The sequence below is a fragment of the Somniosus microcephalus genome, chromosome 27, assembly GCF_052327205.1.
Source record: "Somniosus microcephalus isolate GS21.2 chromosome 27, FLI_Smic_1.0, whole genome shotgun sequence".
Lineage (NCBI taxonomy): Eukaryota > Metazoa > Chordata > Chondrichthyes > Squaliformes > Somniosidae > Somniosus > Somniosus microcephalus.
Window position 1 is genome coordinate 7,754,566 of NC_141013.1, and position 25,320 is coordinate 7,779,885.

The window sequence follows — 25,320 nt, forward strand, 5'->3', positions numbered from 1 at the left end:
GAAGGGTTTGCCTAAGTGCCTGCAGAAACCAGACTCCAGCAAGGAGTGAAACACCTGCAGGAGAGGAAGATGGGGGAAACCCGAAAACCCGAGTTAGATATATTTTCTTAAGGCTAAAGGGATCAAGGGATATGGGGAGAGAAAGGCAGGGGGACAGGGTACTGAATTTGGATGATCAGCCATGATCTCATTAAATGGCGGAGCAGGCTCGAGGGGGCCCGAATGGCCTACTCCTGCTCCTATCTTCTATGTTTTCTATGAAAACAGATCGTGTGTGTGTGTGGACTTTTTGCTAAATCTAAATCTAGTGTAAGCTTAAAAATGTAAACAGGAAAACGTGGCACTGCCATGTGACGATTCAGTGTGCCAGGCAGAAGTACTACACTTCCTGTTTGTTTACTGAAGAAATGGCTGCACTTAGAACATGAAGCGTGTGTGTGTGGTCCCGTTTTGTCGTCTTCTCCCTCGCACACCCAGGCCAGTTCGGTCCACCACACTGCGATGCACCATTCCCCAGAGACAGTGGCATTGGGCCCTCTTGTAAACAAAATGTCCCTCCCAACTTTTCTTCCCTCTCTCCTGAAAACTGGCAAATCACACTGCGATATGGTTTAAAAAAAAATCAGCCGGGGTTTGCTGCTCCTGATTTTCTGACCCCTGTTAGAAAGTAGATGTGTTGACATTTTGGTGCGTGCGTGTGAGTGAGCGAGTGTGTGCAAGCGTGTGTGAGTGTGCGTGATTGTCGGTGAGATTGCCCCTCCATATTTTGAACACTCACGTGTCATTTCGCCCTCTTCTCCACCCCCCCCCCCCCCCCGCCCCACACACTCCAGCCCCCAGTCTAACATGAAAAAATAGCTATCTTGGGCACGGTACCATTGGGACAGTGCAAACTGTGTGTCAGCAAGAGTTGGTGTTTATGGGGCAGGGGGAGGAGATTGTAGGAAGAAGACTATTGTTCTGGAAGTAGGAGCTTTTATTCTAAAAATGGGGATCATTGTTCTGCTGGGAGATTGCATTCTGCTACTGAGAACAGCTGTTCAGAGCATAAAAATGTGTAGCAGCTGTTTCAAACTGAACTGCGCTGTGTGTGTGTGTGAGAGAGAGAGAGAGAGAGAGAGGGAGGGGAGAGTGTGTGCGAGAGGGGGGGGGGGAGAGAGAGTGTGTGCGAGGGGGGGGGGGGAGAGAGTGTGTGCGAGGGGGGGGGGAGAGAGTGTGTGCGAGGGGGGGGGGGAGAGAGTGTGCGCGAGGGGGGGGGGAGAGAGTGTGCGCGAGGGGGGGGGGGGGAGAGAGTGTGCGCGAGAGGGGGGGGGAGAGAGTGTGCGCGAGAGGGGGGGGGAGAGAGTGTGCGCGAGAGGGGGGGGGAGAGAGGTGTGGCGCGAGAGGGGGGGGGAGAGAGTGTGCGCGAGAGGGGGGGGGGGGGAGAGTGTGCGCGAGAGGGGGGGGGGGGGAGAGTGTGTGCGAGGGGGGGGGGAGGAGAGTGTGCGCGAGAGGGGGGGGGGGAGAGTGTGCGCGAGAGGGGGGGGGGAGAGAGTGTGCGCGAGAGGGGGGGGGGAGAGTGTGCGCGAGAGGGGGGGGGGAGAGTGTGCGCGAGAGGGGGGGGGGAGAGTGTGCGCGAGAGGGGGGGGGGAGAGTGTGCGCGAGAGGGGGGGGGGGAGAGTGTGCGCGAGAGGGGGGGGGAGAGTGTGCGCGAGAGGGGGGGGGGGAGAGTGTGCGCGAGAGGGGGGGGGGGAGAGTGTGCGCGAGAGGGGGGGGGAGAGTGTGCGCGAGGGGGGGGGGGGAGTGTGCGCGAGGGGGGGGGGGGAGTGTGCGCGAGGGGGGGGGGGGGGGGAGTGTGCGCGAGGGGGGGGGGGGAGTGTGCGCGAGGGGGGGGGGGGGGGAGTTGTGCGCGAGGGGGGGGGGGGGAGTGTGCGCGGGGGGGGGGGGGGGGGGGGGAGTGTGCGCGAGGGGGGGGGGGGGGGGGGGAGTGTGCGCGAGGGGGGGGGGGGGGGGGGGAGTGCGCGAGGGGGGGGGGGGGGGGGGGAAGTGCGCGCGCGAGGGGGGGGGGGGGAAGTGCGCGCGAGGGGGGGGGGGGGGGAAAGTGCGCGCGAGGGGGGGGGGGGGGGGAAGTGGCGCGCGAGGGGGGGGGGGGGGGAAAGTGCGCGCGAGGGGGGGGGGGGGGGAAGTGCGCGCGAGGGGGGGGGGGGGAGTGGCGCGCGCGAGGGGGGGGGGGGAGTGCGCGCGGGGGGGAGTTGGCGCGCGAGGGGGGGGGGAGTGCGCGCGAGGGGGGGGGGGGGGAAGTGCGCGCGAGGGGGGGGGGGGGGGGCGAGTGCGCGCGAGGGGGGGGGGGGGGCGAGTGCGCGCGAGGGGGGGGGGGGGGGAGTGCGCGCGAGGGGGGGGGGGGGGGGGGCGAGTGCGCGCGAGGGGGGGGCGAGTGCGCGCGAGGGGGGGGGGGGGGGGGGAAGTGGTGCGCGAGGGGGGGGGGGGGGGGGGGAGTGCGCGCGAGGGGGGGGGGGGGGGAAGTGTGCGCGAGGGGGGGGGGGAGTGCGGCGGGGGGGGGGCGGGGAGGGGGGGGGGGGGAGTGCGCGCGGGGGGGGGGGGAGTGCGCGCGAGGGGGGGGGCGAGTGGCGCGCGGGGGGGGGGGAGTGCGCGCGAGGGGGGGGAGTGCGCGCGAGGGGGGGGGGGGGGGGGAGTGCGCGCGAGGGGGGGGGGGAGGAGTGCGCGCGAGGGGGGGGAGCGTGTGCGCGAGAGGGGGGGGGAGGCGCGTGCGCGAGAGGGGGGGGGGAGCGTGTGCGCGAGGGGGGGGGAGCGTGTGCGAGAGGGGGGGGGGAGCGTGGTGCGCGAGGGGGGGGGGGAGCGTTGTGCGCGAGAGGGGGGGGGGAGCGTGTGTGCGCGAGGGGGGGGGGGAGCGTGGTGCGCGAGAGGGGGGGGGAGCGTGTGCGCGAGAGGGGGGGGAGCGTGTGCGCGAGGGAGGGGGGGAGCGTGTGCGCGAGGGAGGGGGGGGAGCGTGTGCGCGAGGGGAGGGGGGGGAGCGTGTGCGCGAGGGGAGGGGGGGGAGCGTGTGCGCGAGGGGGGGGGGAGGGAGTGTGCATGCGTGTGTGTAAAAAGAAAAGACAGCCATCCGTGGCTAAGTAAAGAAATTAAGGATAGTATTCGGACTAAAAACAAGGGGCATATAAGGTAGCCAAATCTAGTGGGAGGATAGAGGATTGGGGAAAAACTTTAAAAGATAGCAAAAAATAACAAAAAGATTGATTAAGAAAGGGAAGATAGATTATGAAAGTAAATTAGCAAAAAATATAAAAAACAGATAGTAAGAGTTTTTTTATAGTTTATATAAAAAAGAAAAAGGGTGGCTAAAGTAAATGTTGGTCCCCTTAGAGGATGAGGACCGGGAAAATTAATGGTGGGAAAATATGGAGATGGCAAAAATACTGAATGAATATTTTTACATCAGTCCTTTACAGTAGAAGACACTAAGAATATCCCAACACTGGACAAACAGGGGGCTAAAGGGGGGGAGGAGCTAAAACACGATCAAAATCACTAAGGAAGTGGTACTCGGTAAAATAATGGGACTCAAGGCGGATAAATCACCTGGACCTGATGGCTTACATCCTAGGGTCTTGAGGGAAGTGGCGGTAGGGATTGTGGATGCATTGGTAATAATTTTCCAAAACTCCCTGGACTCGGCAAAGGTCCCCAGCAGACTGGAAAACTGCTAATGTAAACACCCTTATTTAAAAAGGGCAGTAGACAGAAGGCTGGAAACTATAGGACCGGTTAGCCTAACATCTGTGGTAGGTAAAATTTTTGGAGTCCCATTATTAAGGAGACAGTAACAGGACATTTGGATAATCATAATTTAATAGGACAAAGTCAGCATGGTTTTTATGAAGGGGAAGTCATGTTTGACAAATTTGCTGGAGTTCTTTGAGGAAGTGGACATATAGGGTGGATAAAAGGGAAACCAGTGGACGTAGTGTATTTTAGACTTCCAAAAGGCATTTGACAAGGTGCCACACAAGATTATTGCTTAAGATAAAAAAATCACGGGATTGGAGGTAATGTTTCTGGCATGGATAGAGGATTGGCTATCTAACAAGGCAGAGAGTTTGGGATAAATGGTTCATTCTCAGACTGGCAATCAGTAACTAGTGGTGTTTCCGCAGGGGTCAGTGCTGGGTCCCCCAACTCTTTACAATCTATATTAACGATTTGGAGGAGGGGGACCGAGTGTAACATATCAAAGTTTGCAGATGATACTAAGATGGGAGGGAAAGTAGTGACTGAGGAGGACATAAAAAAACCTGCAAGGGGGACATAGACAGGCTAAGTAAGTGGGCAGAGATTTGGCAGATGGAATACAATGCTGGAAAGTGTGAGGTTATGCACTTTGGCAGGAAAAAATCGTAGAGCAAGTTATTATCTTAATGGCAAGAAACTGGAAAAGTACTGAAGTACAAAGGGATCTGGGGGGTCCCTGGTGCACGAAACTCAAAAAGGTTAGTATGCAGGTGCAGCAAGTGATTAAGAAGGCCAATGGAATGTTGGCTTTTCATTGCTAGGGGGATAGAATATAAAAAATAGGGAGGTATTGCTTCAGTTGTACAAGGTATTGGTGAGGGACCGCATCTGGAATACTGTGTACAGTTTTTGGTATCCATACTTAAGAAAGGACATACTTGCTCTCGAGTCAGTACAAAGAAGGTGCGAGAGGGAGCGGGCGCGCGCGCGAGAGGGAGCGGGCGCGCGCGAGAGGGAGCGGGCCGCGGGCGAGAGGGAGGGGGCGCGGGAGGGAGGCGGGCGCGAGAGGGAGGGGGCGAGAGGGGAGAGGGAGCGAGCGCGCGAGAGAGGGAGGGAGCGCGGGGGGGGGAGAGGAGTGCATGCGTGAGAGGCGGGGGCAGTGTGGGAGGGGGGGAGTGTGCGAGTGAGAGGGGGGGAGTGTGCGTGTGAGAGAAAGCAAGAAGGGCTTTTCTATGCCATTAAAAAATCAATCCAAATAGAAATCCCAATTAGCATTTGGCTCAAAATTTTCAAATCAGTAATTGAACCAATTGCACTCTATGGCAGTGAGGTGTGGGGGACCGCTAACACAACAAGAATTTGCAAAATGGGACAAAACACCCAATTGAGATCCTACATGCAGAATTCTGTAAAAGTATCCTCTGGACTCAAAGGAAAAACCGTAAACAATGCATGCAGGGCAGAACTAGGCCAATATCCATTAATAATCACTATCCAAAAAAGAGCCACCAAATTCTGGAAACACCTAGAAATGAGCAACCCCCAATGCTATCATTACGAAGCCCTGAAATGCCAAGAGAGGACCATAAAGAAGAATACCCTCAGTCAACTGGTCCTGGGGACTCAGTGAAGTAAACTACTAACACTACTAACAATAACCAGCCCCAGGACAGTGACAGCGTAACACAAAGAATTCGACCCAACACAATCGTCGCTAAGCAAAAGGAAAAAATATCTGTCATATTGGGCAGAAAACAACAAAAAACCCAAAGCAAACTCAATTGCTACTTGGCCCTAAACAGACAATACAACATGGCTGATTACCTGACCATGGTAAAGGATAGCAAAACTGAGAAAAAACCTTGACAATGTACAGACTTGGTGAACATAGCCCTGGCGATCGAAAAAGGTAGACACAGGGACAGTCACTGCAGTCAGGGAGTGGTGGAGACAGAGATGCACTTCCTCACAGCTTGTAGAAAATATCAGGGCATAAGGGAGAATTTCTACCCAAAATTGACAAAAATATGCCCGGAATTCAGAAATTTGAATGACGACCAAAAACTCCCATACCTACTAGGGGAAGAGAGAAATTGTGTAACACTAGCGGCACACTATGTTACAGCTTGCCATAAACAGAGGGACAACCACTAAATATAAGAAAAGAGTATATATAAATTATATGAAAGTATATTTATACACTCAGGGATATATCTGTTTATAGACTGTATGGATAGATCTGTATTTTTGTGTACAAACATGAATGTTTTTCGATGCTTTGACAACATAAGATGTACCTTGTCATGCCAATAAAGCGATTTGAATTGAAAAATTGAATTGAGGGGGGGGGGGGGGGGAGTGTGCGAGTGAGGGGGGGCGGTGGGGGGGGAGTGTGCGAGTGAGGGGGGGGGAGTGTGTGCGAGTGGGGGGGGGGGGGGAGTGTGTGCGAGTGGGGGGGGGGGGGGAGTGTGTGCGAGTGGGGGGGGTGAGTGCGCGAGTGAGGGGGGGGAGTGCGCGAGTGAGGGGGGGGGGAAGTGCGCGAGTGAGGGGGGGGGGAGTGCGCGAGTGAGGGGGGGAAGTGCGCGAGTGGGGGGGGTGAGTGCGCGAGTGAGGGGGGGAGTGCGCGAGTGAGAGGGGGGGAGTGCGCGAGTGAGAGGGGGGGGAGTGCGCGAGAGTGAGGGGGGGAGTGCGCGAGAGTGAGGGGGGTGCGCGAGAGTGAGGGGGGGAGTGCGCGCGAGTGAGGGGGGGAGTGCGCGCGAGTGAGGGGGGGAGTGCGCGCGAGTGAGGGGGGGATTGCGTGCGAGTGAGGGGGGGAGTGCGCGCGAGTGAGGGGGGGAGTGCGCGCGAGTGAGGGGGGAGTGCGCGCGAGTGAGGGGGGAGTGCGCGCGAGTGAGGGGGGAGTGCGCGCGAGTGAGGGGGGGAGTGCGCGCGAGTGAGGGGGGGAGTGCGCGCGAGTGAGGGGGGAGTGCGCGCGAGTGAGGGGGGAGTGCGCGCGAGTGAGAGGGAGAGAAACATTCAAGTCATAAGTCTGTGATCGGGAGTACAAAGCCATAATCTCAGCCCTTGCTAGTGCCGCCTTTCCTCCTATTTTGGCTTTAATGGTTTTGCAACGCTGTGGGTGTGGACCAGCATGTACCTCGGGTGCCGCAGCCAATTGTAGCGCCCTAACGGAGATCATCAAACGCTGCCCGGCACCCGGGATGCGATGTGTGAATTCGCAATGCTTCAGTGCAGGGAGGCACCCGGCCATTCGAGGAGCTCCTCTGGCTCGGATCGACTCACTCCGCCACAGACCAGGGATCAGCCGTGGGCTTGTGTATCTCAGTAACACACCAGGCGATGGCCTTGCACATCTAGACCATCAATCAGCAAGGTTTCTGTGATCAACAGAAAAACTGATAACCAAAAACCAGGGCAAGTGCAGCCCATTCAGCTCATTGCACTGACTGTACCTCGGGTCCCTGAACACCCACATCTGATTTGTATTGTGAATAAGCCCAATGATTTTATTAAGATTATGAAGTAATATATATACTGGGAATAATGATAGGAAAAGGAAGTACAGCTTAAATGTAAGATTATAAATGGAGTAGATGAGCATGGGGACCTTGGCGTGCAGACAGCACAAGTAGATAAGGCAAATCGAATCTTTGCTTTTGTATCTAGAGACAGAGAATACAAAAGCAAAGAGGTAATGTTGAACTTGTACGAAATCTCAAGTTAGGCTGCGTTTTGAGTACCGTGTGCAGTTTTGGGCATCCCATAATGGAAAGGATCTAAAAGCAATGGAAAAAGTACAGAGTAGATTCACTGGGATGTTGCCAGAGTTGAGGGGTTACAGTTAGGTGGTACTGAGGGGAGCGCTGCCCTGTTGGAGGTGCCGTCTTTCGGATGAGACGTTAAACCGAGGCCCCGTCTGCCCCCTCGGGTGGATGTAAAAGATCCCACGGCCACTATTTTGAAGAAGAGCAGGGGGAGTGCTCCCTGCTGTCCTGGGGCCAATATTTATCCCTCAACCAACATCACCAAAACAGATGATCTGGTTATTTATTTTATTGCCGTGTGCGGGATCTTGCTGTGCACAGATTGGCCGCTGTGTTTCCCTACATTCTTTTTCCTTTTCAATGAAGCTTCTCTCCCTGGACTGATGGGGTTGAGGGGAGTGAGCTGATGGCGTTCTTGAGGATTCTGCAGGGTTCCAGTCGGATAATTACTGATCGATTGCCCCCAATGGTCAGCGAGGCAGCAATGAGCAGGCACGAATTTAAGATAATCACCAAATGTTATTAAAGGGGAGATTGAAAGAAAAAAAACATTCTTTATACAAATGGTGGTGAAAATTTGCAATTTTCTGCCACTAACCATTGTTCAAGCAGAGTCCATGAAATCTTTGAAAAAGAGGACAATGAATGGGTATGTGGGACGGGTACAGGAGGGTGGGATTAGACTCGATAACTCATGGGATATAAAGACCAGTGCAGACCTGATGGGCTGAATGGCCCGTTTCTGTATGATTGGGTGGCGACGCTTTGAAATATCATTCTACAGGAAACTTTCTGGTATCCGGCACGGACGGGACCGACGTGGTGCCGGTTCAGCAACAATTCCGGATAACCGAACGCTATAGTGAAAGATACGGACCTTAGAGCTCCGTATGAAGCAACAAACCCTGTTGCGCTTCAGAAGAACGTCCACAAGTTGCAAGCGTCTCTGTAGCTTAGCAACAGCTGCAGCCAAACCCTTGCCTTCCTCAATTTGTTGCTGTGCAAGTAATAAAAGTTATAAAAGTTAGCTGAAACCGACTCCTGAATTTTGCCGGTAAACCGACATTTCCGGTTATTTAGGGGCCGGTTAATCGAAAGTTTCCTGTATTTGTTTTCTCACTCCCAACTCTGAAAGAGAATGCTTGCAATAAAAGAAAAAAAAAAGACTTGCATTTCTGTAGCGTCTTTCACGACCTCAGGACGTCTCAAAGCGCTTTACAGCCAATGAGGTACTTTTTTGATGTGTAGTCACTGTTGTAATGTGGGAAACGCGGCAGCCAATTCACCCACAGCAAGCTCCCACAAACAGCAATGTGATAATGACCAGATAATCTGTTTTAGTGATGTTGATTGAGGGATAAATATTGGTCCCAGGACACCGGGGATAACTCCCCTGCTCTTCAAAGTAGTGCCATGGGATCTTACCTGAGAGGGCAGACGGGGCCTCGGTTTAACGCCTCGTCTGAAAGACGGCACCTCCGACAGTGCAGCGCTCCCTCAGCACTGCACTGGGAGTGTCAGCCTAGATTTTTCTGCTCAAGTCTCTGGAGTGAGACTTGAACCCACAACCTTCTGACTCCGAGGCGAGTGTGCGACCCAATGAGCCACGGCTGACTATGGCGGGACAGGTGCAGCTCATAGTGTTGTCAGGACGTCGGTAGGGATGCTACAAGTTGGGCTCAGAAACTTGGAAGTGGAAAACGGCCAACTCCCTTATTTGGAGCCCCCGCCCTTTGGTATAAATTTGTTTCACGGCTTTTTGTTGTCGTCTTTTGCAGATCTTCAGCCGGTCACCTACTGTGAGCCAGCCTTCTGGTGCTCAATCGCCTACTATGAACTGAACCAGCGAGTGGGAGAGACGTTCCACGCCTCACAGCCCTCTCTCACCGTGGATGGCTTCACCGATCCATCCAACTCCGAACGCTTCTGCTTGGGGCTGCTGTCAAATGTGAACAGGAACGCTGCCGTGGAGCTGACGAGACGGCACATTGGTAATGGATCGCATTGGCTATTGTAATTCCTACTCCTGATGACTTTTGAGTGATGTCCTCCCCCGATACCTACACGTTGCACATTGGTAATGGTCTATTCCAACGCTCTCTTGGCCAGACTCCCACCTACAAACCTCTATGAACTTGAGCTCATCCCAAAGCTCTGCTGCCTGTATCCTGACTCGCACCAAGTCCCGTTCACCCATCACCCCTGTGCTTGTTGACCCACACTAGCTCCCGGTCCTGCAACGCCTCGATTTTTAAAATTCTTCATCCTTGTGTTCAAATCCCTCCACGGTCTCCTTACCCCTCCCTACCTCTGTAATCTCTTCCAGTCCTACAACCCTCCGAGATCTCTGCGCTCCTCCAATTCTGGCCTCTTGCGCAGCCCCCAATTTTTTTCGCTCCACCATTGGCGGCTGTGCCTTCAGCTGCCTGGGCCCTGAGCTCTTGGAATTCCTTTGCTAAACCTCTCCGCTGCTCTCTGCTCCTTTAAGACGCTCCTTAAAACCGACCTCTTTGACCAAGCTGTCCTGATATCTCCTTATGTGGCTCGGTGTTAACTTTTGTCTGATTATGCTCCTGTGAAACGCTTTGGGATGTTTTACTACATTAAAGTCGCTGTATAAAGTGTTGTTGTTGCAGAGAGATGACTGTGTTGTCTCAGCAACTTTATGGTTAAGGGTGGATTCACACCATCATTTCAGTGGTTTCAGCTTTGCACCAACACCAACCTGTGTAGTGTAAATCGGGTGTTAAAGTCCAAACTGACTCCCAAGTCACAGCAGTGAGGTTCCCTCCTCCGGGGGATCTCGCTCCTCTTTACTCCAAGCTGAGGTTAGGCCTTGACTCTGGATTGACGCTTGGTATCTGCGGCGTTGGAGCAAAGCAAGACCGCCTCGCACTGATGCTTTAGTGGCGGGTTAACCGCCAATGGCTCGGCGGGTAAATGCACGGCTCCGTCACGGGTTTGAACCCTGGTCCGGGTTGAGTTATCTGACATCATCGTGCGGTTGGGTTGCTAATATTAACCCCTAAAGTCTCAAAAGTGTAGGAACTGGGAGCAAAAACCAAATCAACCAGCGTTCCTACTCCTGATGGCTTTTGAGTGATGTCCGCACACCTACCTCGTTGACCAAGCTTTTGGTCACCTGTCCTAATATCTCCTTATGTGGCTCGGTGTCAAATTCTGTTTGATAATCGCTCCTGTTAAGCGCCTTGGGACGTTTTACTACGCCAAAGGCGCTATATAAATGCAAGTTCATGTTGTTGTTGTCTCACACCAACATGGTTGATTCTTAACTGCCCTCTGAAGTGGCCGAGCAAGCCACTCCGCCGTATCAAATTGCTTGCAGTGGTTCAAGAAGGCGGCTCACCACCACATTCTCAAGGCAACTAGGGATGGGCAATAAATACCAGCCTTGCCACCAATGCCCACATCCATAGAATGAATAATAAAATAAATATCCCAAGTCAATATTTGAAGAACAACAGGGAGTTCTCCTGGAGTCCCAGCCAACATTCATCCTTCAATCAACACCACCAAAAAAAGGTTCAACTGGCCATTAAATATATTAAATGCAAGCTCTTTCTTGCTGTTAGTCTCATTGTTAGACGCACAGTTTAGGCAAACCGAGCTCAAGTGGTGCAACCCCTTTCTAAATAAAAAGGGGGTTACATTTCCCTATAAGGGAAGAGGCCTGTGCTCTGCCCAGCACTTCTCAGTCACCACCTGTTGCTTAATTTTATACTTTGCAAGTGCTGACTTGAGAGAACCTGGGAGGAAACATTTTGTGCGGAATGCCTCCTGTGTTGGCCTGAATGAGGAGCAGGGGATTGTTGGGAGCTTTCCTATTTTATAATGTCACAGGACAATAGGAGGGTAAGCAAGAGATGCTGTTGTACAGGCATATTGAGTAAGCTTTCCCATGAAACACGCACTTACCAGAGCTGTCGACAACAGACAGATCATCAGTCGTGAGATTTTGAATCGCGAGTTGTGTATCTGAGGCGTCGCCTTGTGGCAAGCTGTGTCTGTCTCGGCCATAGGGGATGGCCAACCAGCATTTAATATCTCCTCCTCGGCCCCTCCGATATCTCGTTTCCTTGCCTTTCCCTTTCACTGCATTTCTCTGTCTCACTTCGCAGCTCATCTGATCGTGGAATATGCAGGTTGACGTAAGAAAACTACCAGGCACTTGGTCTAAGCATTAAACAAAGCTTTAATCAACTGTCTTACAACATGGAGGTCTAGTTCTGTCCTTCACTAGTTCCTGTTAAGAATGTCCTGAGCAAGCTGGGCCCGTGCCCGAGTATTTATACTCTCCCTGGACAGCGCCACCCACAGGCCGCTCAGTATTATTTCATGAGTCTTTCTTTCATGAATGACTGATTCATGTCACAGGTGTTCTCTCTTGCAGCTTTGGGGATGCGGCTATCCCAGCATTCATTGCAGTAGTGAAAGCCATCTATTAAAGTAACAGGCCCAAAAGTCCGTCAATGTCTCTGCCTGTCTGTCTGTGTGTCTTTCGTTGTCTCCATATAATATTTATATATATATATATGTGTGTGTGTGTGTGTACGGTCCATACACATAGAAATGACTAGTGGGTCACTGTACGTTGGTCTTGGTTATCAGATTGTGGTCTGATGAGCAGACCACTGACGAACACAGGAGTGATGATAGGCCTGTTTCAAGTGCATGTTTAAAGTTCTGACTCTGGGATAGACAAAATTTGCCCAGCTTAGGACAAGGTCATCTTTAAGAACCGAGCCCAGGACACTCTGAGTTCAGGGTCTGCCACTAAGGTTATGTGTGTGTGTTCCCATGAGGGTATGTTAAGGATTTTTTAAATAACACTGCAGACAGACTGAGTGTTTTTTTTTTTTAAATTTCTTATCTCATTTAGATTTCATTTTAGTGCCTTCCAAATGCTTTCTTATCAACATTCTCCTCATGGTTTTTCAAGTTTGCATACTTGGGTTTGTAAACAGGGCGATTATGTTCAATGCAGCTGGGTTCTTTTAAGGACACGCTGTTTCGTGTGGAGCAATGCTGAAAAGGCCCTGTGTTTGCCTTGGTTGTGTTTCTGACTGCTGACGGCCATGTGTCCTGTGCATTCCAGGCCGGGGAGTCAGGCTATACTACATTGGGGGAGAGGTCTTTGCTGAATGCCTGAGTGACAGCGCCATCTTTGTTCAGAGTCCGAACTGCAACCAGCGCTATGGGTGGCACCCTGCGACCGTTTGCAAGATTCCGCCAGGTAACCGCGATGGAGCGGCTTTCATGTGCTGCCTTCTGTTAAGTTCTCAATTAAATGGGAAGGGAAACTTGTGGGTGTGGGGGGAGGAGTACTTTCTGTTCATTGTACTTCCCCGCTGTCTATTCATAACCTTTCTTGCGTCGAAATATGACCCGACAAATTCTTCAAACCCTCAATGAGGCTTGCTGCGTCAGGCAGCGATGTCATTAACCGTAGAGCAGTCCCTTGTGCCCCAAGAGCGGCTCTGTTCTTTGCGAAGGGGGCCGTGGCTTTGGACCACCCTAGGAGCTGAGCCAGGGCCTCCCTACCCTGAGTAACGAGGGGTAATGATCAGCGCGAGTGTAATTCAAGGAGACGCTATACACCTCTTAATCTGTAATGAGACTGGCTTCGTAACACACTGCAGCCCTTGTGGTTTCTGATACACTCCACTAACAAGAGCTGTTCCAGAATACTGAACGGATGTTGGATTTGAAGGCAAGGGGTTTGACGGTTTATACATTGAATAACAGATTTCCCAGCAGTGAGTTGCAGGCTGGGTTCAGATGGTTTATAAGTAGAATAGCAGTTACCCAGGAGTGAGCTACAGGCTAGAATTTAATCAAGGGGTTCAGATGGTTTATGTACTAAGAATAACAGTTACCCAGGAGTGAGCTACAGGTTGGCACTTAATCAAGGGGTTTAGATGGTTTAAATAGACAAACACACGCACTTGGCAGTGAGGTATAAGTTGGAATCGGGGTGGTGAGGGGGGTGGAATTTTGCGGGAGGAACATGGCAATTTTCTGGCGAGTGATGTGCATTCTGATCTGCAATGGGTTTGCTCTCTTCCTTAACAGGATGCAACCTCAAGATCTTTAATAACCAGGAGTTTGCAGCTCTACTGGCTCAGTCAGTGAACCAGGGCTTTGAAGCAGTGTACCAGCTGACCAGGATGTGCACAATCCGAATGAGCTTTGTCAAAGGCTGGGGAGCAGAGTACAGGTATCGTTCACAATGTTCAATGCCAAACGCACCTCGGCCTCTAATAACGCGGGAATCTGGCAACCAAGGGGACCCGGTGCTTTAGGCACTCGCGGTCGCGTTACTGGTTTGCATGTTTTGCAACATGAGCAGGAGTCTCGATGCTCAGCCGAGAGAGCAGGTGGGCTGTCTGCTGGGTCAGCTGTGGCTCAGTTGGGTAGCACACTCGCCTCGGAGTCAGAAGGTTGTGGGGTTCAAGTCCCCACTCCAGGGACTTGAGCACATAAAGCTAGGCTGACGCTCCCAGTGCAGTGCTGAGGGAGTGCTGCACTGTCGGAGGTGCTGCCTTTTTGATGAGACGTTAAACCGAGGCCCCGTCTGCTCTCTCAGGTAGATGTAAAAGATCCCATGGCACTATTTCGAAGAAGAGCAGGGGAGTTCTCCCCGGTGTCCTGGCCAATATTTATCCCTCAATCAACATCACTAAAAAAATTATCTGGTTATTATGAAATTGCTGTTTGTGGGAACTTGCTGTGTGCAAATTGGCTGCCACGTTTCCCACATTACAACAGTGACTCCACTTCAAAAGTACTTTGTTGGCTGTAAAGCACTTTGGGACGTCCGGTGATTGCGAAAGGCGCTATAGAAATGCAAGTCTGTCTTTCTTGCTTTCTTTGCTCCCCCAGGGCTCTGCCAGTCCCACTTGGGGAGGTGGATGGCTGATGTTTGCAGGAAGGGTGCAGGTTGAGTCCAAGGCCAGATTTATACTGCATGCGTTGGGCCACCATCAGATGGCCTTCTGCAGGGAAGGGCCTCACACCTTGGGTCTTTAATGTGCTCAGCAATCTTCTAAAGGTACTGTCACATTGCTGCACAGTTGTGTTAGTGCCACCAGTGCCCAAGGGGCAGGTTTCACAGATGGTGACAATCCCAAAATAAACTTGGCAGATTCGCTGGTGTGGGCAGACAGGGAGATCCGAGTTAGAAAAAAAGCAACATAAAATCACCGTACATTATATTCACGTTGAATATGCCCAAAACCACTTCTGTCAACACAATAGTGTAACTGCAACCTAAACCATTGGTGGCCGTGCCTTCTGCTGCCTGGGCCCGAAGCTCTGGAATTCTCTCCCTAAACCTCTCCGCCTCTCCCTCCTCCTTTTAAGACGCTCCTTAAAACCTACCTCTGACCAACCAGTCCTAATATCTCCTTAAATGGCTCGGTGTCAAATTTTGTTTGATAATCGCTCCTGTGAAGCACCTTGGGACGTTTTACTACATTAAAGGCGCTGTATAAATGCAAGTTGTTGTTGTTAAATTGCCCAGAATATTGAGCTAAAGGAACAGATGATATAAAGCTGAGAGTGTGTGTGTGTGCGATACTATCCGGTCCCCCCAGTTACCTTGCAGGATGTTGAGTTCATCAGCATTCTTTAAAATTAATTCCAGTCTTTGGAGCAAAAGGGGAAACTCTTCTGCTAAATTGCACCGTGTAATTTTGAATGGCCATGTCTCCAAATTAGCTCGGTAATTCAAGATATATATTTTCTTTTGCATATTCGCGTTTAGCAGGCAGGAGGGACAGCAGCAGCTCTGATCTGTCTCTGATTAGCAACTCCCCCACCTTCCAAACCCACCAGATGTTTGGAGACTATGCGAATTCTCCCCACATTCAAATAACAGCCAATACTCCAAAGTGTTGGCTCCTGTCCAGCTAGATAATCACATCCAGATGCTAAACGTGCACAGAAACACACACACACACAAAAAATATCAGTGCTGCCCTCAAGCCACTCCTGAACATTTTAAGTTGGGACTGAGAAGGTGGGAGGGGGTTGTGATGGAGTAGGGAAAAGGATCATTAATTATTAAGAAGTGGGTAAATACTCCACAGCGTGTGGAGTGTAAATCCTGCGACACCCTTGGGCACAAACTGAAAAGAAAAGTTTGTTCCATTTCCTTCAGCTTTTGCCCTCCTTTCAAAAGGAAGCTCTTATCCATGTCGAGCCAAATGGTTTATCTTTGTAGTTGAGTTTTTTTTTCTCCCCAAGTCTAATTTGGATGTTTTAGAAGAAATAATCTCACCAGCAAGACCACAGTTTAAAATGTAATATTGACATTCCCTAAAAAAAAAATGAAGAGTTTCCCCAGCAATATTCTGTTGCCCGCACCACCATTTGTGACCACTCTTCCAGCCTCCATATCTTTATCTCCTGGAACTCCTTCCCTAAACCTCTTTACCTTCCCACTTATTTCTCTACTTTGAAAAGCCTCTCAATATATTATCTGAGGAAGGATGTTCTTGCCATGGAGGGAGTGCAGCGAAGATTCACCAGACTGATACCTGGGATGGCAGGAATGACGTATGAGGAGAGATTGGGTCGATTGGGCTTCTATTCGCTGGAGTTTAGAAGAATGAGGGGATCTCATCGAAACTTGTAAAATTCTAACAGGACTAGACAGACTAGATGCAGGAAGGATGTTCCTGATGGCGGGGAGTCCAGAACCAGGGGTCACAGTCTAAGGATAAGGGGTAGGCCATTTAGGACAGAGATGAGGATGAATTTCTTCACCCAGACAGTGGTGAACCTGTGGAATTCTCTACCACAGAAGACAGTTGAGGCCAATTCATTAAATATATTTAAGGAGTTAGATATATTTCTTAAGGCTAAAGGGATCAAGGGATATGGGGAGAAGGCAGGGACAGGGTACTGAATTTGGATGATCAGCCATGATCTCATTAAATGGCAGAGCAGGCTCGAGGGGCCAAATGGCCTACTCCTACTCCTATCTTCTATGTTTCTAAGCCTTGCGTGTTGAGTGGGACTTTCTCTTCTCCCCCTCTTTCTGCTTTAGTTTTTCTCTCCTCACTTTTAAAGCACCCAGTTATCTGCCTGTATTTGAGGAATGCTACCAAAATGCAAGTTGTTAATAATGCTGCTCTCTTGATGACCTTCTGCGTAAAGACACTGGCTGGTTTGGGACTGCTCCGTACAGACCAGAAGGTCCAAGGTCAGATTCCCAGTCTGTGCTGAGTTAGCTGATCATGGCCAGGGCAGTGTTAGGGGCATTATAATTGGCCTAGGTCTTTCTGGGCTAGCGAGGGGACAATATCAGCCAGGGCTCTAGCTTCTGATCCTGGCTGGAACATCAGGTAAGGCCAGCCCATGGTCAAGTGCCCAGTTTGGGTTCCGCCAGGACCACTCGGCTCCAGACCTCATTACAGCCTTGGTCCAAACATGGACAAAAGAGCTGAATTCCACAGGTGAGGTGAGAGTGACTGCCCTTGACATCAAGGCAGCATTTGACCAAGTGTGGCATCAAGGAGCCCTAGTAAAACTGAAGTTCCTCAGGGCAGTGTCCTAACCCAACCATCTTCAGCTGCTTCATCAATGACCTTCCCTCCAACATAAGATCAGAAGTGGGGATGTTCACTGATGACTGCACAGTGTGCAGCACCATTCACAACTCCTCAGATAATGAAGCAGTCCGTGCCCGTGTGCAGCAAGACCTGGACGACGTTCAGGCTTGGGCTGATAAGTGGCAGGTAACATTTGTGCCACACAAGTGCCAGGCAATGACTATCTCCAACAAGAGAGTCTAACCACCGCCCACTGACATTCAACGGCATTACCATCGCCGAATCCCCCACCATCAACATCCTGGGCGGGTTACCTTTGACCAGAAACTTAACTGGACCAGCCACATAAATACTGTGGCAACAAGAGCAGGTCAGAGGCTAGGTATTTTGCGGCGAGTGTCTCACCTCCTGACTCCCCAAAGCCTTTCCACCATCTACAAGCCACAAGTAAGGAGTGTGATGGAATACTCTCCACTTGCCTGGATGAGTGCAGCTCCAACAACACTCAAGAAGCTCGACACCATCCAGGATAAAGCAGCCCGCTTGATTGGCACCCCATCCACCACCTTAAACATTCACTCCCTCCACCACCGGCGTACCGTGGCTGCAGTGTGTACCATCTACAAGATGCACTGCAGCAACTCGCCAAGGCTTCTTCGGCAGCACCTCCCAAACCCGCAAACTCTTCCACCTAGAAGGACAAGGGCAGCAGGTGCATGGGAACATCACCACCTCCAAGTCACACACCATCCTGACTTGGAAGTATATCGCCATTCCTTCATCGTCGTTGGGTCAAAATCCTGGAACTCCCTCCCCAACAGCACTGTGGGAGCACCTTCACCACACGGACTGCAGCAGCTCAAGAAGGCAGCTCACCACCACCTTCTCAAAGGGCAACTAGGGATGGGCAATAAATGCTGGCCTTGCCAGCAACGCCCACATCATATGACTGAATAAAACAAAAAATTGGCCAGCTGATATTCATTGTCGAGGCTCACACACGAGGCCTGGCTGTTTGTTGAAATAAAGGGGTGCGTGGCTCCTGTGGAACTGTACCACAGCAAGAGTCAGACCTCTTGGGCAGAGAGTTGGCCATAAAAAAAGACAACAGGGGCTGGTCACACTATCAAGGAAGCTGGCTTGGGGGAGTGACTGAACCTGGTAATAAGCGTACACACACGGCAACTTGTTGCTGTGTAATGTAAAAGGGGCAATCAGGTTCCTCAGCACTTTTAGCCCAGGCTGTATTAGAGAACCCCTCTCTAAACAAAAGGGGCAATAAACAGTGTAACTGAAAGGTGGACACATTTGTTTTTTACCTGCAGGTTCAAACCCCACTCCAGGACTTGAGCACATAGTCAAGGTTGACACTTGGGATACTGTCATACTTTGGATGAGATGTTAAACCAAGCCATCTACCTATTCTAATGGTCCAGGTAGATGTTGAAGGTCCTAATGGGAATAGTCAAAGACCTAGTATCCTGGCTAATATTGGTCCCTCTACCAACACCATCAAAAACCATTCATCTCATTGCTTTTTTTTGGAAGCACCTTAATGTGTGCAAAATGGCTGCCACATTCACTTGCATAACAACACACATGGCAACCGTCAACCAGAAAAAGCTAACGCAGCCCCAAGAAAGATGATAACCCAAAAAAATCCCTCTAAACATAGGCCTAGGATATGTAGTCACACTGAAGGTACTGTGCAGCATAACTTAAGCTGCAGAAACACTCAACACTCCGTTACTCGTGTGGCAAGGAGAGCGCCTCTCATTTCTTGTGGCTAAATTGTGGGTATGTATAGTACTCTCTGTTGCTAAAGTGAATTCTTATCATTCTAAAATTGTCTTCAACAGTCATCGCAGTGTCACAGAGCTGCTCTCCCCCGCTTACCCCCTCTTCTGTCGCTTTATTCTCACGGTCACTCCAGCCTGCTTCTTGTGGCAGCAGCTCCCACTTTGCTTGGGGCTGCTACGATGCAATGGGTGTCTAATCCTGATCTCGCAACACTATTGCAAGATCGGCAATTCCAGTATCAAAGTTTATCTTAAAAATCTAATACAGGCAGATGGGCTGAAATGAATCAGCTGTAACTTCAGGTCACCATAATGGCCCAGAAATTCGGGTCGGGGGCTTCCCGCGGGTGCAAGCCTCCGCCCTGCACTTACCTAGCGCGGCGGCCGTTGAGCTGAGGGTCCCCGTAGAATTGCGATCCTGGGCCTCCTCCAACTGCCGGCGCGCAGTGCTTGCATATCCCAGGGGCGCAGTTAGTTTGATGCATCCCCTGGGATCACGTGGGCCATGGGGAGCCAATGGTAGAAGGGAATGCTTCATTCATAAGTTTGACAGGAAGACCTGTCAAACTTATAAATACTATAAGCCCCAAAACATCACTAAATCTTCAAATAATTTTTTAAATAAACTAAATTACATGAAATAACTACTTTAAACAATAATTTAAATTTTTGAAAAAAATAATTTTATTTTCTAACAGGACTAAAAATAAACTTACCTTTCTTTAAAGTATTTAAAACTAATAAACCTGTGGGGAAAAAATGTTTTAATTTTAATTAATTCACCACTTACCTTGTAAAAAGCAGGCCTTGCGACTGCTTTTTACATGTCTAACTTCTGGAGACTTACCCTCCCGGGAAAACCTGCAAAAAAAACATAAGTTCAATGCGCACACGCAGCCTCTCCTGCGCACGCGTTCCACCTCTTAACTCCTTCTTTCAGGGGAACGGAAGTGCCGGTTTCCCGTGCATGCAGGAAACCGGCACTTCCGTTGGGCCTACGGGAGAGTACCCCGTGCGTACTCACCCATGGAGACCTGAATTTCTGGGCCATTGTGTTTTTGGGCACCATCTTCAGTGTGTAGCATCTTAATCATCAGGTAGGAAGGGGTGTGGGTCAGGGATGAGCAGAAAGGGACCATTTCAGATGAGCAAAGGTGGCTCATGAGTTGGCCTCGATGCTGTGAAGTCCTCAGTGATCGTTACCTGCAAGTGGGGAATCCCTGGTACAAAAACCTTGACTATCTCTGCAAATGTGAGAAGTCACACAACACCAGGTTATAGTCCAACAGCTTTATTTGAAATCACAAGCTTTCGGAGCGCTGCTCCTTCGTCAGGTGAAGTGACGAAGGAGCAGCGCTCTGAAAGCTTGTGATTTCAAATAAAGCTGTTGGACTATAACCTGGTGTTGTGTGACTTCTCACATTTGTCCACCCCAGTCCAACACCGGCATCTCCACATCATATCTCTGCAAAAACATGGATAGCTAGCATTGTAGGCATTGTCCCCTCACACCTCCTAGAGTGGATGTTAAAGTGGGGTTTCTGGACCTGAATCCGCCTTAACAGAAACACACTATCCCACACACAGATTATCTTTTTTTTAAACCACTAATACATGGATTAAATAAGAAACACAACTAGACCTGTTCTGGAGTTGGCTAGACTGACAATCACCCAAAGCCCGTTCAATCTTTAGATGTCTTCGTTCCGTTAGATTAGGGACCCGTCTGTCCCAGCTGATTGCAGTACAGGAGCTTGGTATTATTAAGTTCTTGTATCCTTTTTATCCACACATCCTTTGTGATCGACAGATGCACGCCTCGATGCTTGGTTCCTTCAGGCACGCCTGTATCGCCCCTTGTTGTTCACGGTTGGTTCAAAGTTTAGTGGGGTTACCCCATAGTGTCTGTTGTCATTCAGCGGTTTCTTAGCTCAAAACCACACCGGTCCGTTCTTCCGATTCCATAGCAACCCAAGAATTTGGTCCTTGGTTAGCAGCTGCCCTTTATCTCGACACATAATGTCTGTTAATGTTCCTTTTATATTCCTGTTTCTCAGCTTGCAGTTACTGTGGTTTAACCAGTGTTAAAGTTCTTGTTGGGGATGTTTAAAGCAGACTTTCCCTTCAGTGTGCATTTAACAAAAGTGACTGCATATTGCACATTGCATGTTTGAGAGATGTGATGAGGCGCTCTGTAATTGCAAGTCTTTCTGATGAGGAACAATTCCTGAGCTTTAAAGTATAAAACCTCATTATTGCTGGGGGCAGAATGTATTGTTTGTGGGGGGGTGGGGGGGGGGGGGGCATATTGAAGTTCCCCGCCTGTGTACATTTTGATGCCCTGCCTTTATCTCTGTAGACGTCAGACGGTGACCAGCACCCCATGCTGGATCGAGCTTCACCTGAACGGACCTCTGCAGTGGCTGGACAAAGTCCTCACCCAGATGGGATCGCCGGCCATTCGCTGTTCGAGCATGTCGTAGAAGATTGGTTTTCATCTCAGGGAAGACAACCTGCCAAATTTTACTGACCTAACCTGTAGCGGTTAATTTATAGAAAGATTGAAGAAAAAAAATCGGGTCAACAACGAGAGAAAAAAATAAAATATTGCCACTCGCAGTGCCCTCTGCTGGTGGCTTCTTCTGCAGCGATACCAGGTACCATCTTTGCCACTTCCCCACAATAACTGCAAGCACTTTCTGTGGCAATGCTGTCGGGAAATATTTACAAGAGCAAACGCAAACAAAAAAAAAAAAGGAAAAAGCATCCATTTTCAATTCTGTTTTTTCGACGGGAGGAAAAGAAACTCCCACCCCCCACCACCGCTACCAGATGGCAAATTTGTCGGCTGTTGTTTTTGTGCCAACTCTAGGTCTGGCCATTTTGTATTATTTGACTTCATGTCCTATCTCTACAACTAGGATGAATAGTACAGTTACCTAGAGACAAATTGCTCTCGCGCGCTCTCTCTCGTTTTAAATTCTTTTAACGGCCTCGTGGAACTTTTGAGGGCTGTGCCTGGGAAGAAGGCCGTTTTCCCGCCTGCCATCGCTGTGGCGACTCGAGCCAGTTGTTAGACTCAGAAGCGAGAAAACTGTTAACGACCGTTCTCCTGTTCAGACCAGCCCGTTCTCGCCGTGCTCGGTGGTTTATGAAGCCGCGATTGTTCTGCAGGCCCCCCACCCCTGTATAATGCCACCAACTGTTGGGGGATGGGGAAGTGGAGCTGCCCTTCCCAGGACGTATTCTCATCATCAATGTACTGGAAGCTTGTGATTTCTTTTGCCAGTAACCTTTTTTTCCCCCCATTCTGTGTTTCTACTTGTATTACGAAGGTTCTTGCACACTAACACCCGCTTTTAAAACTTTCCTCTTTTCTAGTCCGAGTTGAAACAGATTTTGAGCACTTGATTATAGTAGCTGGCAGTTGTTACTTTTGAACAATCCAATCTACATTGAAAATTTTTTCTTAGGCCTCTATGAAGCGCCTTGGGACATTTTATCTAGTTAAAGGCACTATATTAATGCGAGTTATGGAGGTGTGCAGAGTGGCCAATATTTAGTGGTTAAGCCCGACTCTAAATCACCCCCCCACCACCACCTCTCCCCTTCCCTTCCCTGCTTGGAATCAGCTTCAGTCCTGGCTGTAGCACCTGCATAATGTTCAGCTCCAGTAAAAATGTGGCACTGATGGCCTCTCCGATAGCTCTGCTCAGCAGGCTCGTACAGACCAAAAAGGCCATAGCTTTAATGCCAGGTTAGTGCGGTGTTGACTGATCTCGGACAGGGTGGTGGTTAAGACACAACAGTTGACTTTCACGTCCCCGGGATGTTTGGTGGGTGGTGGGGGCGGGAGGGAAGGGGAAATCAGCCAGGGGTCCTGCTGCTGATCGATTTTCTGTGATTGTGAGGGCGGTGGAGGGGCCCCGCTGGCAGGGCTCCACTGTCGAAACACTCACTCTCTCTCTCTCCTAGGCTCCCACAACTTGGGCAAGGTACTGGAAAGCAGCTGGTATCTGTGGAACTGTATCCTAGCAATGGTCAATGTGTGAGGGAGGAGGCAAGATATTAGACGGGGAGCGGGGGCATGCAGCATTTATTTACCCCAATTCCCTCACTTGCTGTCTTTGCAGTAATTGTTTTTTTTGTTAAGTGTTTTTTGTGCAGGGGGTCCAATTCAAACTAGCAACACAAGCTTACGTTTCTATCGCTGGATAGATTGAGACTGGCTGAACTGAAACACCAGGCGTATTCAACAAAGTACTTATTTAACACGGTAGAGTAGTGCTTTCGGTTTAGCCTGAGTTCACCGGCATTGTTGTCCGTGCTCTGGCGTTTTGGTCAACAGCACGACCAGTGTTCCCTCTAAGGAGCGAGCGAGGCCGCGCAACAATCGGGAAGGTGCTGTGCAGGCCGCTCACAGGCTGTTCGCTCTAAAATACCGCGCAGCAAATTTAAAGGTACAGGCACACACAAAAATATTAGAGGGAACATTGAACACAACCCCCAGTCTCGGAGGTAAAAATTACTGCTTCTGGATGGAAAATCAGGGGCTGGGAATGCCTACTTCTACATTACACGCTCTCAGTGCAGGTCAGGAGACATCAGAGTTTTTACCCCCATAGTCCCCCCCCCCCCACAATTCTCTTCCCCAGAGAGCTGCGGAGGCTGGGTCATTGAATATATTTAAGGTGGAGATAGACAGATTTTTGAACGGTAAGGGAGTCTAGGGTTATGGGGAGCAGGCAGGGGAGTGGAGTTGAGGCCATGATCTTACTGAATGGCGGAGCAGACTCGAGGGGCCAAATGGCCTACTCCTGCTCCTACGTCTTATGTTCTAATCTTAAATGGAAAATGGAGCAAATGCACATACCAGTCAACATCTGAAACAGAAAAGACATTAACATTTAGGGTGGCTACCCTACGTCAGAACTAGATTTGGCAAAGATTCCCCATCAGAAGTGTTGAGTTGTCTATTCCCTCTCAGACACCGTCCCCATTTGTAACCAACGTAGCTTTAAAAAATAAAATAGGCAATCTCCATTTAGCAAGTGCCTCTCCTAATTGTTAGCAGTTGCATCCAGAATTTCAGCACCAAGGTAATCGCACTTTAACGAGGTGCGAACAGCTGATTAAAACTACTTGAAGGCCCGACTTTGCCTGAAATCAGCAAAGCCTCTTAAAATCGCTAAGTACAAGGTAAGCACTTGAACGGCTCGAGATAGTCGGCACGTTTACCAACGGCACCTTTGTACTTGACTCCTATGGTAATGGCAAATGGCGTAAGTGGTGGGGACTGTACTGACTGACGACCTGTGTATTTCCAGCATTTTCATTTTGTACTGCAGATTGCAATCAGTTGTCATTTTTACCTCCAATTGTTCCGATCTTGGTTTTTTTTCAGCTAACTGGAATTATGTTGTTAGATGCTGTGATTCATTTGTACACCAATTGACTCCAATAATGGTCTAATTTAATTATTGAGAACCCCTAGAAGAAGGGACAAGACCCATAGGGGAGTACGCCAGCAAGGTTGAAAAAAAGTAGAAAGACATGGTAATTCCAGGAGCAATATTGAGTGACGTCAAGCTTGGGTCTTAGAAGCCTGTTGATGGCTGGAGGAAGGGAAGGATAAGGGAAGTAAGGACAGCCACAGTTTTGAGATCTTGGGGGAAAAAATGAGTTACAGTAGATGGTGAGTTGAGTCTTAATTTCAGCACAGGGGGTGTACAAAGAATTGCTTAGGCCCTTCATTAGCTGAGCTTGTGTCTGACTGCTGCAGATACCGCTTAGAAATTGCATTGCATTGAACACTCTTCATTCCCCTTGCTGTGGAGTATAGAAACTTCACCTTCACATTAACACCAAGGGAATATCATGTGGGGAAATGTTAGATGATTTCGATCCCTCCCTCCCCGTCTTCTTCCATAGACCTCCAGTATCTCACCCCAGTGCCAATTGTTCATGGTTTTTAAAAATTCATTCCTGGGATGTGGGCATCGCTGGCAAGGCCGCCCATCCATAATTTCCTCAGAAGGTGGTGGTAAGCCACCACCTTGAACTGCTGCAGTCCGTGTGGTGAAGGTACTACCATAGTGCTGTTAGGGTAGAGAGTTCCAGGATTTTGACCCAACGACAATGTATGTCTTCATATGTCAGAGATGATGAGTATGAGGGAACTATTTTGCCATCAAAGCAAAGTTCTACGGGGTTCTCACTGAGTGTATAAGGATCATTGGATGCCAATCCAGAGGAGAAACGCTAACTGATATTTGCCCTATTTTAGCCCTGGGCAATTATGGACAATCACGGTGCCCCAGAACCATCTGCCCCAGCTGAGATCACTTGACAGCACATTTCAGGGGTTAAACCCGCATGGTGCCTTTACCTACTCGGCCATCAGGCCTAACCCTGTTCGTGAAAAGCTATTTACATCTGAAGTGAGGATGAAGC

The 25,320-nt window shown here is 50.1% G+C and overlaps 1 protein-coding gene across 2 annotated transcripts in view; it reads left to right on the forward strand.

Annotated features, from left to right (window-relative positions):
- LOC147099940 (SMAD family member 3) overlaps window positions 1-22,715 on the forward strand; it is a 128,707-nt gene extending 105,992 nt beyond the window's left edge. For both annotated transcript variants that reach the window (XM_085968438.1, XM_085968439.1), the window contains 4 exons: window positions 9,269-9,481; window positions 12,607-12,744; window positions 13,584-13,728; window positions 21,227-22,715. In XM_085968438.1, the coding sequence (XP_085824564.1) occupies window positions 9,269-9,481; window positions 12,607-12,744; window positions 13,584-13,728; window positions 21,227-21,350 (620 nt within the window). In that variant the 3' untranslated portion in view covers window positions 21,351-22,715. The remainder of the gene's footprint in view (window positions 1-9,268; window positions 9,482-12,606; window positions 12,745-13,583; window positions 13,729-21,226) is intronic.
- Window positions 22,716-25,320: the final 2,605 nt, after the last annotated feature.